Consider the following 11,760-nt stretch of genomic DNA (forward strand, 5'->3'; position numbering starts at 1 on the left):
ACATCCCAGAGTCACAAAGCTAACTGTCGACGTCGTCGCTGAAGCCTTGAGTTTCCGCGATCCCGCCAGTTCAGACGGGATCCGCCCGGAAGCTCATTTGTCCGCCCCGCGCCGGCTGTCCCGTGACCCGGCTACTCCGAGCCGTCGGAGACTAACACTCTTATGGATTAGCCTTGCCGATTCCGAGATGTAGGTTCCGATTGGCCCCCCTGGCTCCAAACCGCACCTCACACAACTGTCTTACAGACTCAGTCCGTTCATCCCCCCTACGCTATAACGAAGACACTGCAAGAACATCACATCTAGGTTTGCTGTGCTTTACTCCTGATTTTTCATGGCTAAACTCTCAAATTCTGGGTTTTTAGTAGATGGATTGCTGGGAGAAAAGTCTCAAACGAAGACAAGATACTCCGTACAAAAAAACTCAACCGAAGACCAAGTACGAATGAGAATTCTATGTCCTTGGGATAGCATGAACACTCCAATTGAATGGTTTATATATGAAATCTTCCGTACATGCTTGCTTTTGCTTAAAAATGCTATGCGCACAAACCTTGGTTAAAACACAAAACGCAATAGGCTTGATTACAAATACGCATTACCATCATGCGGAGACCACTCTGCAGTTCCGTCTGTTGGACTTTGACAACCACCTCACAGTAAATCTGAAAATTTATCAAATACCACCCTAGGGCACTTCTTAGATTATTCTTAGTGACTTAATGGCCAAGGAATGGTTAGGAAAATAACACAACGCAATTCCACACTGCGCGAGATACCAGCCGAGGTCCAAAGCTTTAGTGTGTCTATTCAATTCAAAATTCCTTGCCTTTCATAGCCTAAAATGGCTGCATTTGTTGTCGCTGGAAGCATACCCTGGCACGAGGGCGAGAGGAAACTTCACACCTTAATGCGAGTTCCCTACGAAGACAACCCTACAGTGTCTGGCCTCAGGCCTGGTGGAGGGTATTTTGTGCAAACAACCCCTTTGATAGCGATAGGCACACTTGATAAAGACGGATTGCCATGGACGACGGTGCTTGGTGGTCTTGCTGGCTTTGCAGGTGAAATTGCGCCATCCATAGTCGCCCTTCGAAATACGGTTGATAAGGCATATGATCCCGTCTTGGAGGCACTGCTGAACGGTAAATGTGACGGCGAGTTGGTTAAATTTGATGATGCCGGAGGGCTCATGGCCGCCTTACCAATTGATCTCGAGAACAGACGACGATTGAAATTGATGGGGCGGATGGTCGTGGCCTGCCTGAATAGGATAGATCAAGAAGGCATTTCAGAAAATGTTGGTGCAGCGCAACTTGTTTTCAAGGTAACAGAAAGCTTAGGTAAATAATGATACTCTGACAGAATGGCTATTCACTACTGATCTGTAACAGGGAACTGTCCTAAATATCTTAATAAAAAGCATATTATTCCAGCCCAACCAAACCCGAAATTAATTTCTGACTCTCCGCAACTAACAGAAGATTCGATTAACCTGCTTAATAGGGTGGACACATTATTTATATCTACATCCCATAATACAAATTCTATGGACACCAATATTCGAGGAGGGGCCCCTGGTTTCGTGCGGGTCATATCAAATAATCCAGAGGGCGCAGTCCTAGTTTACCCAGAATACTCAGGAAATCGTTTGTATCAATCTTTGGGTAATCTAGAAACTACCCCACGTGCTGGTCTCGTGTTTCCAGATTTTGAGAACGGCAACGTATTATATACTACAGGAGTTACTGAGGTGCTTGTAGGCAAAAATGCCGCAGCCCTTCTGCCTCGGTCCAACCTAGCCGTCAAGTTCACATTGACTGCGGCAAGATACGTTGAGACAGGCCTCTCGTTTCGTGGACGAATTGGAGAACTCTCCCCATACAACCCATCCATCCGCTATCTTCTAACTGAAAAGGAGACACCAAGTGCCCGGCCGGTTGACAACGGTGGCACCGTGGCAACTCTTACCGGGAAGGAAATCATCACTTCTAGTATCACTCGATTCCGGTTCCAAGTATCAGAAGCGTCATTCCTCGATAAGCTGTTACCCGGACAATATGCTACATTTTCCTTTAGGGATGAACTTGACATGGGATATAGCCATATGAAAGATGATGACCCTACCAGCATCAATGACGATTTCATTCGAACCTTCACAGTATCTTCACATCCTGGACGCCATCTATCGAAAAACGAGCTCGAAATAATGGTGAGAAAACATGGTCGAGTCACAAGTCACCTCTTTAGATCCAGTGAGAGATGCAGATTAACCGTTCCCTTGGTTGGCCTCGGCGGGGATTTTCAATTACCGACATACGCGGCGGATGGGCGGCTCGTTCCATTTATCGCAGGCGGAATAGGAATCACACCCGTCATCTCCCAATTGCACACAATCGATATTTCTCGATTCCAGTTGTACTGGTCAATAAAGGTCCAAGACATTGCACTAGCTCAAGATATCTTTGCACAATTCCCTGATTTGGCGGGATCAACGATCCTGTATATCACCAGCTCGGCAGGGGACGCTGGAGAAATAGAGAGTATCTTAACCACCATCACGGAATTGGGCGCCAAAGTACATAAACGGCGATTAAGCGTCCAGGATTTGAGGATCGATGAAGCGGAAAAATGGTATCTTTGTGCCGGTTCCGGGTTAAGAAGAGCTGCATTGAATTGGCTAAGTGGGAAAAAGGTCATATACGAGGACTTCGAGTATTGATAATAATAGCAGTATCGGCCCGTTAAGGTATGCCAACTGTAGGCAATATGTATCGCCATTTGGGTAGATAACTCATCGAAGAATTTATCCAGGCCCAACCAAGTGTGGAAAATATAGATCCTTCATATGGAACGGAGCATTGCATCAGTCAACGGCCAAAACAGAGCCACAGCAGATGAAGAATTCTTGGAATTCAAAGGCACTGTTGATAAATAGAAAAGTGCTCGAAAACTTGAGACGTGGAGTAGTTAGTTACTCCGTAGTAGGAAGTTAACCAGTTAAAGCTCCTAGCTCCACGGGTTGGAAGCCACGCCAGTGCTTCTGCCTTGAATCTCCCCAGCTTATCTTTACACGCTGCAAATACGCAATAAAGCTCAACACACAATAATATTGCTCTGCACCTAGAACTTCGCAAACTCACTCCCACTAGCATCTTGAATACATTCTGTTGGCCCCGCTATGGCTTCATATGAAGGTAGGTTCACACCCCCGCAGTAGCTACTTCAATGAGCTAGTTACATCAGGAGCCCGGCCTGGAGGCTAACAACAATTCCTATCTCTTCTAGTTGAGCATTCCACAGCAGATACGAATGAACAGCAGCATCGCCGCCCCCGCCGCCCTGACCTCTCCTCCTTCTTTGCCACCCTCAATGAAATAACTCCCACCCCATCTGAATCACGAGCACGGCCGTACGCTGTGCCTGTGCCAGGCGATGTAAGCGCTGCTTTCCGCTCTCTTGCAGAAGCCCTTGATGTGATGCGACGAGAGTCAGAAAGTGGTGGTGAAGCACTACTGCCTGTGTACGATGGACGCATACCGGAGGGTCTAGGCCTAGGCGAAGAGGAGGCAACTGACGGCGGTCTGGTCGCGGAGATGATAAGAATGCTACTGCAGGGAGCAGAAGAGCCTCCAATGGAAGTACAAGGAGTTAGTGAAAGCTTTTGTGACGGTATGAGAGCCGTGTGCCTTAATTTACCAAATACATATTCTGCAATTGTGTAGAAGCAAGTGCTGATGAAACCTATAGCCCTTGAACGTGTTCCGGTGTCTTCTTTAAAGGCGTCACAATCGTGTCCAATCTGCAATAATCCATTCTTGGACGATCCGTACCCGCTCATCGTCCGACTGCCTTGTCATACATCACATCTCTTTGACCTAGAATGCTTGAGGCCTTGGCTTCGACTGCGGGGAACATGCCCGCTCGACAGGGTAGATTTTGGACAAAAAGAGCGGGACAAGGAACGAGAGAGAATTGAGAGAATCATGAAGCGAGGAGCACAATCTGAGGATAATGAAGATGAAGAGTGGGATGGAATGTATGGGTAGGCAGCCGATAGTAGAGAGCGTTTCTATAATCCATACCTCATATATTGGCTCTTGGTGCGATTTTCTTCCATTTATTTTACTTCTGGGCAATCATTCGAGTACCATACAAATTCCATCACAGTCTTAAGCATTTACCCCAAACTCACAAGAAAATGTCCTCAATAGATAAAAAATACTATGTGGTACAAGGAAATATTTTTATATTTGCGCTGAAGGTGACAAACCCTAGAAAAACAGCCATAAGAGTAACGGGTTGGGAATGTATGGACTTTAAAATTTAAATCAACACAGATGGGCCCTATGTACCATCAACACCTGATGGACCAGCGATAGATACATCTGCCTCTTTTTTACGGATCGCCAGCTTGCCAACATCGTCGAGCACGGCTTCATAACCACTTCTTTCTAGGAAACCACCGTCATCCTTCATAACTTCACGAGCCTCCAACTCTTCAACAACTTTTTGATTCTCTTTGTTTCCCTCAAGCAAGAATTTCAAGCACATAACAGCGTGCTCTTTGATATAAGGGTTATGTGCATCAAAGCTCGTGCATGACAGGATTGTTTCAACACCACCGTGCTTGCGTATCTGATTTTGTACTTCCGGGCATTTCCAAACTAGCGAGGAAAGGACAAGAATGACGAGTTTCTTGAGATTTCGCCACTCGAACTCGGAAGGATCTTCGTTGCCCATTGGAGGCGATGGATCTCTGGATTCCGCGCTGACGGTGGCTGCATCCGCTGAATCAGGGTCGTTTGGCTCATATGGGCGTTCCACAGCGACGGGGCCAACGGTACCAGCTTGAACTGGGTCTTTAGAGGTCTGAGGGGCCCTCGATGTAGCAGCGGCAGTGAGAGCGCTCAGACTTCCTTTGGGAATGCTAACTTCTAATTCTTTGATTAGGGTAACTAGGTCATACACGATTTCCCACTGAACTAGAAGATTCTTCCACTCAGTATTTTCGGTTAGGACAGCGAAGAATTCCAAGAACTGATATACTCCTTCGTATACACGCTCCATATCCCATAGATTTAGTGGAAAATCCTCTGAGAGAGCATGGCCGGCTCGAATCTGGCCCTGAAGATAAATGAGAGCACAAGTTTCGGGAATTATGTTTCCACGGAAGATAGTGAAAATGTAGCGTACAGTCAGAACATCCACTTTTGTAACGGGGACGGAGCTCCGGCCAGTTGGTGTTTCAGTAGCTGAGGCAATGTTTGGTGGTGAGTACTTTGCCCTGAATATGTGGGTTAAAATTTTGATAACAACAGCTTGAGCTGGGGAAATGATATCTTTCGCCTGGCCAAAGTCAGAGTAAGCGCAGGACATTAAGCCGTTTTTGAGAACAGCTTCCATAATTTGGACCATCATTTTGAAGTATAGTTCATCGTCAGGAAGATCCCATGCGGCAATGAATATTAAAAGTTCTCTAAGAAGATTCCGGCCAGTTTCTTGCGCAAGAAGAATATGACATCTAACTGCTTGCATGTTCTTAGTTCCTGGCTTCTGTGGACCCTTGGGCCCAAAACTATCGACGATACCAGCCTGGATGATCATGGGTAGGGCCTCAATCTCTGAAGGACCCAAAACAAGTGGAATATCAGTGAGCAAGCCTCGCTGCTGGTCGCCAGGCCGGCCTCTGTAGTCTTCGTCGTCGTCTTCCTCGTCCTCCTCTTCGCCTTCGCTAGCATTTGCCATTGAGTTGGCCCCCGGTGGTTCACTTCCCGCCCGAATATCACGGCGCTCAGTAGAATCGTAGTGAGCGTCTCCTTCCACTATATCGGGGGACGTCTCTTGTAAGCGCGCCATTAACTCATCCTTCGCTTCTTGCAGTGTCTCTGCAGCAGACTGGGCAGAACGAGTCATTATCCTATCCTCGGCTGTTACTGGTGCATCGGCTGCTGCAACGACACCATATTCGTCTAGATCAGGTAGATCAGTCCAACAAGTGCGCGGATATCCAGTAGTAGCAGACCTGTCAATGCTTAGAATGGGCTTTTTGCGTGTTTCCTCTTCCTCCCTCCTCAGTCCACCATGACGATCATTCAGTTCTGCCCAGCCATCAACCTTTGCACCGAGAATTGCAGTAAGCGCGGCGCGAATCTCCTTAACACGCTCCGGGTCCTTACCCATTTGCTGGATTTCTTTTAGGTTTCTTCCAAGTAATTTCTCCATATGATCCTTGATGTTTGCTAGAAGGAGCATGGCAGCTTCTTCTTTAATAGTAGCAGGTTCCCTAGGAAATGTAGAAATCGTTTCGAGCAAAAGGTCTTCGGCAGTTTGATCGTAGAGTGTCCTTAAGGGCGGATTTACCAACCGCTCACCAGCTCTTACAATAGGGGCAACTCCCTGCACAGTAGCATGAGCTTGGTCCAATGGCTCCATGTGGGTAATGATAGTTGACTCTCCATTTTGATGATAGCCAAATAGGTCTAACCATAGAACAAGTTTTCGGTGCTCATTGTGCATAATGAAGTTATGAAGGAATTGTAGGCAAGTTATCAGCAGTCTTTTATAAAGACTAACTACCTTCTGCCACCTTTCCTCGTTTCTCTGGTTACTTTCACCATCATAACCTCTTGCTGTGACTCGGACGCAAGTGTCAATGAGCATTAAGATGCGCTGGTCAAATCCCTTCTCTGCCGCTAGATTTTGGGCTCTTTTTGTGGTAGCAAGCAGGTTGCGCGCTATCGTGCATAAATCATTTAAACGTTCAATATCTTTTACCAGGGAGAGATAATTATACGCGATCAAATTAGCAGACGATCCGTCGTAATTTGCAGTCGTCGGAGTTTTCCAAGCGAATGATTGAGATTCGAGAACAGGAATAGCTTTTGTCAACACATCTGTAAGCCCTTGCCATACCGCAGGAGAGAAGCCGAGATTCTGCCTATCAACCCAAACTACATCAGTAAAACAAATCAAAAAGATAGAGAAAATATAGAAACACACCTGACATCACTCTCTTGATGACTCTTGTAAAGAATCTGTTTCCCAGCAAGTAGCATATGCTCCAATTTTTTATCATCGATCATTCCACGAGTTTCGTAATGGCTCAAGGTACCTGCAAGGACAACCTTTAATAGTAGCTCGGGGGGGGTGCATTTGGGCCGATCCTGGCTTGCCGACTGCTCTGATGCCTCTGGCTTTGGAGTAGACGCCATTATACGAAAGCAAAATAAGCCAGCTGGTAGGTAAACCGGCTCAGATAACAAGTGGTAAATCAATGCTCCAAACGTTGTGTTTCCACTTATTTTTGAACGGCGGATAAGCGGCTAATAGTTTTACCGCTTCCGTTTAATCATTGCGAGTGAAGCAACTTAGCCAGCTCAAATGCACTTGGGTGACGATAGTAGAGAGAACACAATAATATTTCGCTAGGAATCAAATATTACTGGATACTAAATAAGGTCTATTATGTATAAAAATCAATCTTTTAGATAAACTAGATACGACTAGTGTTGCCTCGGAGATCTAGAGAATCAACCAGATTGTTCAAGAACCCACAATCATAGAGGTTTACAACTTCCTTCATGTTGGTAACTCTGGTCCATCTAGGGTCCTCTTCAGCATTGGTGTCTTGCGGCTGTAATATGGAAAAACGATCTTTAGTGGGAGTATAGCCTTCTTTTGGGGCCCGGCCATCTGTAGTAAAGACAAGCGTCTGATCACTTAGCTTTGGCCAATGAATCTCTGATTCAGTGATGGCATCTCCCTCATGTCTTCCATATATTTGGCTGGATTTGGCTTGAAACACGGTGCCAGCAGCAACATCGTCGCGCCAATCAGACCATTTCGCACTTTCATTTGTAGTCATTCCCGCCCAAATCAAATAAAGATGATAGCAAAACATGGCTGCAGACAAAGGGGCGGTTAGTGTGGCTAGGAGGAACACGGCTCCAATGCGAATGTCATTCGCAATAGCTAACATCCAAATTTCGAGGCATATTGACCAAGAGAGGCCGTTACTCCAGTGGTGCGAAGATGATGATGCAGGTACACTCAAAGCCAGTGCTTCCTTCAGACTACCATCCAAAATTCTATACCCTAGGAATGCACCATAACCCAATAGCAGCGAGGTGGAAACTAGTAAAGAAAGGAAGTAGGCGTGGTTGTTTTTGCCAACACAATTGCGCAGCCAGATACAATGGTGATCATGACGGGCAACACAGACATTGCAGAGACTGCAATGCTTACTTCGAGCCGGTTTCAAAAATTTGCATGTGCGGCAGAAGTTCCCTGGGTGAAAAATGATGCGGTCATAAGGATATAACTGCATATGTCCGGCGTGGCTTTTTGGCGTTATGGTAGATTTCGTGTAGACACTTAGGTAGAGAAACATATAAGGCTGAATAACGACTATTGGCACAAATAATTGGTGTATTGGCTCGAGTTTTGACCACGCGACTGGGATAAACGAAAGCTCAGAGCAGATAAGCAGCGTAAGGAAAAATAGCTATTATCTTGTCAGCTTTAATAGCTTTGTATATTCTGACACCTCCATACAAGGATAAGAGGGTGATTCGCGTGGAGTAAATACTGTCCAGTATGAGCAGTGTATAGCTTCAAGCGCCCTCCACAGATGATCGAGTCGAGAGTGAGAAAGAACCCAGGTATACGAATCCAGACGAAGCGATAGATATAGCCTATGGGGGTCTTTCTGTTATAGGTCAGCTGTGAGAAGTGCAAAGACTGCATGAGAAAAATCCTACCGAAAAGCTGGTATTCTACCAAAAAGAGCAAGGAATGTTAGGAGAGAGATACTCAATACCGCCAGCGCGATTTCACGAAGGAGACCCATCGTAAAAAAAGATACACGGTTTTGATTAAGCAGCCAGCATTCGCTGCTTCGCTCACCAATGCATCATGGAGAACCCCTTGTTTTGGCCCCACCGAGCCCTTCGCGCGAGGCATGAAATAAGGGTCATTGGCTTGGTTGGCTGGCTGAGTCAGCACAGAATTAACTATCACGAGTAAACCATGACCGCTTTCTCTCTCGCGTCAGAATTCAATGACAGATGTTCGATTTATGCTCAAAATATTAAAAAGTACAAAATCAATAGAACTATGTTGATGCTTTAATACATGTCAAAAGTTGAATTTTCTCTCTATTTACAAGAAAATCTTACAAATGCATAAGAGATTCTTTGACTCAGTCTATTCATGCAATAGATACACTAGTATCTACTCATTTTCATCGAAGTCATCAAAGGGCCAATGTTTTTCAGTCATCTCCTGATCGAATTTGTTGTCTGAGACAGAGCCAATCGCCATAATTTTGAACTCGTGTGCCCGCGCAACTGCGTCGTCAAATGTTTCAGTTGATGTCCAGCCATCAGCACTTACTCCAATTGCATCTCGAATCCTAGAGAGTTGGTTTTCCATCTCTTCATACTCCTTTTCAATGCGGAGAACGTCCTGGGCTTCTAATGGGTCAAACTTCACAGGACATTTAGGTGTGCACCGGTCGGCGTTATCCATCCGTTGACTTTCTGTGCAGGCAACGACATTACCCCAGTTTTGCACAACATGAACCAAATCCGCTTTTAGTTGGGCATTATTCCCCTCCCAGGGGTAAGCTGCATGAGTAAATGTTTTTCGTTTCAGCAGGTGGCTCGAGTCCGAGTCGAGGGCGTTAAAATGACATGGGTTAAAGCGTTGCGTAAATCCGAGATAGTAAAAATGTAAGTGGCGCCTTCGAAATTGTTCCAGTGCGGCAGAGCGCCCATGGGGGCTCATTTCATCCAGGCTATCAGATAATTTGGGCGGAGTGAAGCGAAGTGATTCCTCATCGTTATAGTTCTGAATATAGTCTGGAATGCCAGCTGCGAGGAAGAGCGGAAGGGCAGAACAGTATTGCCAGTCTATCAAACCAACAATATCCAAATCCTGGTTGACGAATATGTTATTCGGTTGGAGGTCGGGATGGCGCAGGATCGGCCTCTGTAAGCCTTTGTCTTTCGGAATGAGGTAAGGCACAATCTTTAGGTACTGCTCAAGTATTTCAATGTATTCTTCCGGTGCCGATTTTTGATAGTTTGTGGCTTCTCGATACGCTCGTTCAAAGGGAAAGCGTGGTTTAGCATATGATTTCAGCCATGCCAATTCCTTGTTCGCTACAGCCTCCATACACTGAGCGGCGTCTAAGTCTAGGCCAGCATGTTAGAAATACTTTGCGCCAGCATTTACTATTTAGGGATAGCTTACGCGGACCGCGATTGATGTCGCCAAGCAAGGATCGTTCTGCATACCACCACGCCAAAGACGCGTCCGGCCCAATACAGATTTCCGAGCATCCATTAGGAAAGTCAAAGCTGTGTGACAGGTTGACAACATTGTTTTTTAATTCCGGCGGTAAATCATGGCAATAATATATACTGCCAGAGGCTGGAAGCTACACCGCAAATAACTTAGGATTTTTAACCGTTGCTTATCCGAAAGCGTATACCATGAAACCCCAAGCGGGGTTCCATTGACCTTCTCCAAAAGGATGTATTCAGCGCCAACAGAATTATCAGTATTGGCGGAGTAACCAAGGACTTTGGGCACAGGGATATCATGGCAACGGAGCAGGTCCAATGTTGCAACCTCGCTCGCAACAGCAAGTCGCTTAGGAACGGTGGAAGGGTATGGTAACCGGGCCAGAATCCGGGTGTTGTCATCCTTCATTGTAATTTCGAACACACGATTGAATCCGCCTTCTGCGAGCTTCTGAAAGTCTTTGATATCGGATTCATGACGGTGGATAGAAGCGGCGGCAAGCCGTTTAAGCTCCTGGACGTTGAAGGCCAGGGTTCTCTCATCCCGGCGGAGCGACTCGTTATATCTGTAAACCATTTGACCTCATCGGCACCGGCCATTTTCACGTACCCACAATGAACACTCACATCCACCGGCCAGATGTGTACTCAAACAAGTGCCGATCCATTTCACCACACTAGTCGGCATCCCAAAGGCCGCATGAGAGACTGCGGATTCTGGCCACCTGCTGGCGGTAGGCCCTCACAGCAGCCTGGTAGAACATATGCATGAGGTAAACAGGGGGTGAAGGGTGCAACTTGCAGACGGTACAGATCACTCTGCACGGAGTATTCCGTAGAGCATGGAGATTACAGCAATAATATTTCTGTTCAATAAGATGCTAGGGAGTAAAGTTACTCCGTAACGACAGGTGGATGGCGTGCCCACAAAATACTAGTACTGTGATTGGTTCAAAATTTCGTTTAACTTTACTTCGGCCTTATGTAAGTCCATCAGACGGGACTCTGCTTAATCAGCAGATTTTTGATTACTCACTCATGGCAGATTAGGATGCAGCTCTCCACCTTATCAACATAGCTTTACGGAGTATAGAATTGCGGTAGGAGCGCTTAGCAGCTACTCTGTACTGACAAGAGCGGAGCAGCGAGGGAAGTCAGCGAGCTTTTCTCCTATTAATATTCTAAAAATAATGGCACATATACGTATTGTGCTAAAAATATGGTGCTCAATTCAGTCCTTCTTACAGTTAGGTCCTGGATTTTGATCAGAGTTTGCACTAAACCAAACTAGTAGTTAACTACCTGAGGTCTCCGGACAAGGTTTGGCGAAGCCAGAGCGCGAAGAGATTCCTCCCGTCTTCATTATTAGCTAATGTAACTCCTTCTCACGAAGCAATTGAATGCTCGCCATCACGTAGGCTGTTGCATGCGCACATACCCCATTGCTGCT

General features: G+C 46.1%; 5 protein-coding genes across 5 annotated transcripts; 2 read left to right on the forward strand and 3 right to left on the reverse strand.

The window, feature by feature from the left end:
- Nucleotides 1-844: 844 nt before the first annotated feature.
- LOZ57_006590 (uncharacterized protein) lies at nucleotides 845-2,722 on the forward strand (the record flags this gene model as incomplete). Its single annotated transcript, XM_049255605.1, has 2 exons — nucleotides 845-1,343; nucleotides 1,395-2,722. The coding sequence occupies 2 exons, from the start codon at nucleotides 845-847 to the stop codon at nucleotides 2,720-2,722; spliced, it is 1,827 nt and encodes a 608-aa protein (XP_049105429.1).
- Nucleotides 2,723-3,181: 459 nt separating this feature from the next.
- On the forward strand, nucleotides 3,182-4,049 carry LOZ57_006591 (uncharacterized protein; the record flags this gene model as incomplete). The annotated part of the gene is made up of 3 exons (XM_049255606.1): nucleotides 3,182-3,197; nucleotides 3,289-3,672; nucleotides 3,751-4,049. The coding sequence occupies 3 exons, from the start codon at nucleotides 3,182-3,184 to the stop codon at nucleotides 4,047-4,049; spliced, it is 699 nt and encodes a 232-aa protein (XP_049105430.1).
- Nucleotides 4,050-4,347: 298 nt separating this feature from the next.
- Nucleotides 4,348-7,214, reverse strand: LOZ57_006592 (uncharacterized protein; the record flags this gene model as incomplete). The annotated part of the gene is made up of 2 exons (XM_049255607.1): nucleotides 4,348-6,940; nucleotides 7,003-7,214. The coding sequence occupies 2 exons, from the start codon at nucleotides 7,212-7,214 to the stop codon at nucleotides 4,348-4,350; spliced, it is 2,805 nt and encodes a 934-aa protein (XP_049105431.1).
- A 281-nt stretch (nucleotides 7,215-7,495) lies between these two features.
- Nucleotides 7,496-8,851, reverse strand: SWF1 (palmitoyltransferase swf1; the record flags this gene model as incomplete). The annotated part of the gene is made up of 3 exons (XM_049255608.1): nucleotides 7,496-8,506; nucleotides 8,557-8,710; nucleotides 8,763-8,851. 3 exons carry the CDS (start codon nucleotides 8,849-8,851, stop codon nucleotides 7,496-7,498), a joined length of 1,254 nt encoding a protein of 417 aa, XP_049105432.1.
- A 383-nt stretch (nucleotides 8,852-9,234) lies between these two features.
- Nucleotides 9,235-10,887, reverse strand: LOZ57_006594 (uncharacterized protein; the record flags this gene model as incomplete). The annotated part of the gene is made up of 3 exons (XM_049255609.1): nucleotides 9,235-10,199; nucleotides 10,258-10,444; nucleotides 10,507-10,887. 3 exons carry the CDS (start codon nucleotides 10,885-10,887, stop codon nucleotides 9,235-9,237), a joined length of 1,533 nt encoding a protein of 510 aa, XP_049105433.1.
- Between the last annotated feature and the right edge of the window lie 873 nt (nucleotides 10,888-11,760).

This window comes from Ophidiomyces ophidiicola, assembly GCF_022830035.1.
Source record: "Ophidiomyces ophidiicola strain CBS 122913 chromosome Unknown scaffold_47, whole genome shotgun sequence".
In the NCBI taxonomy this organism is placed as follows: domain Eukaryota; kingdom Fungi; phylum Ascomycota; class Eurotiomycetes; order Onygenales; family Onygenaceae; genus Ophidiomyces; species Ophidiomyces ophidiicola.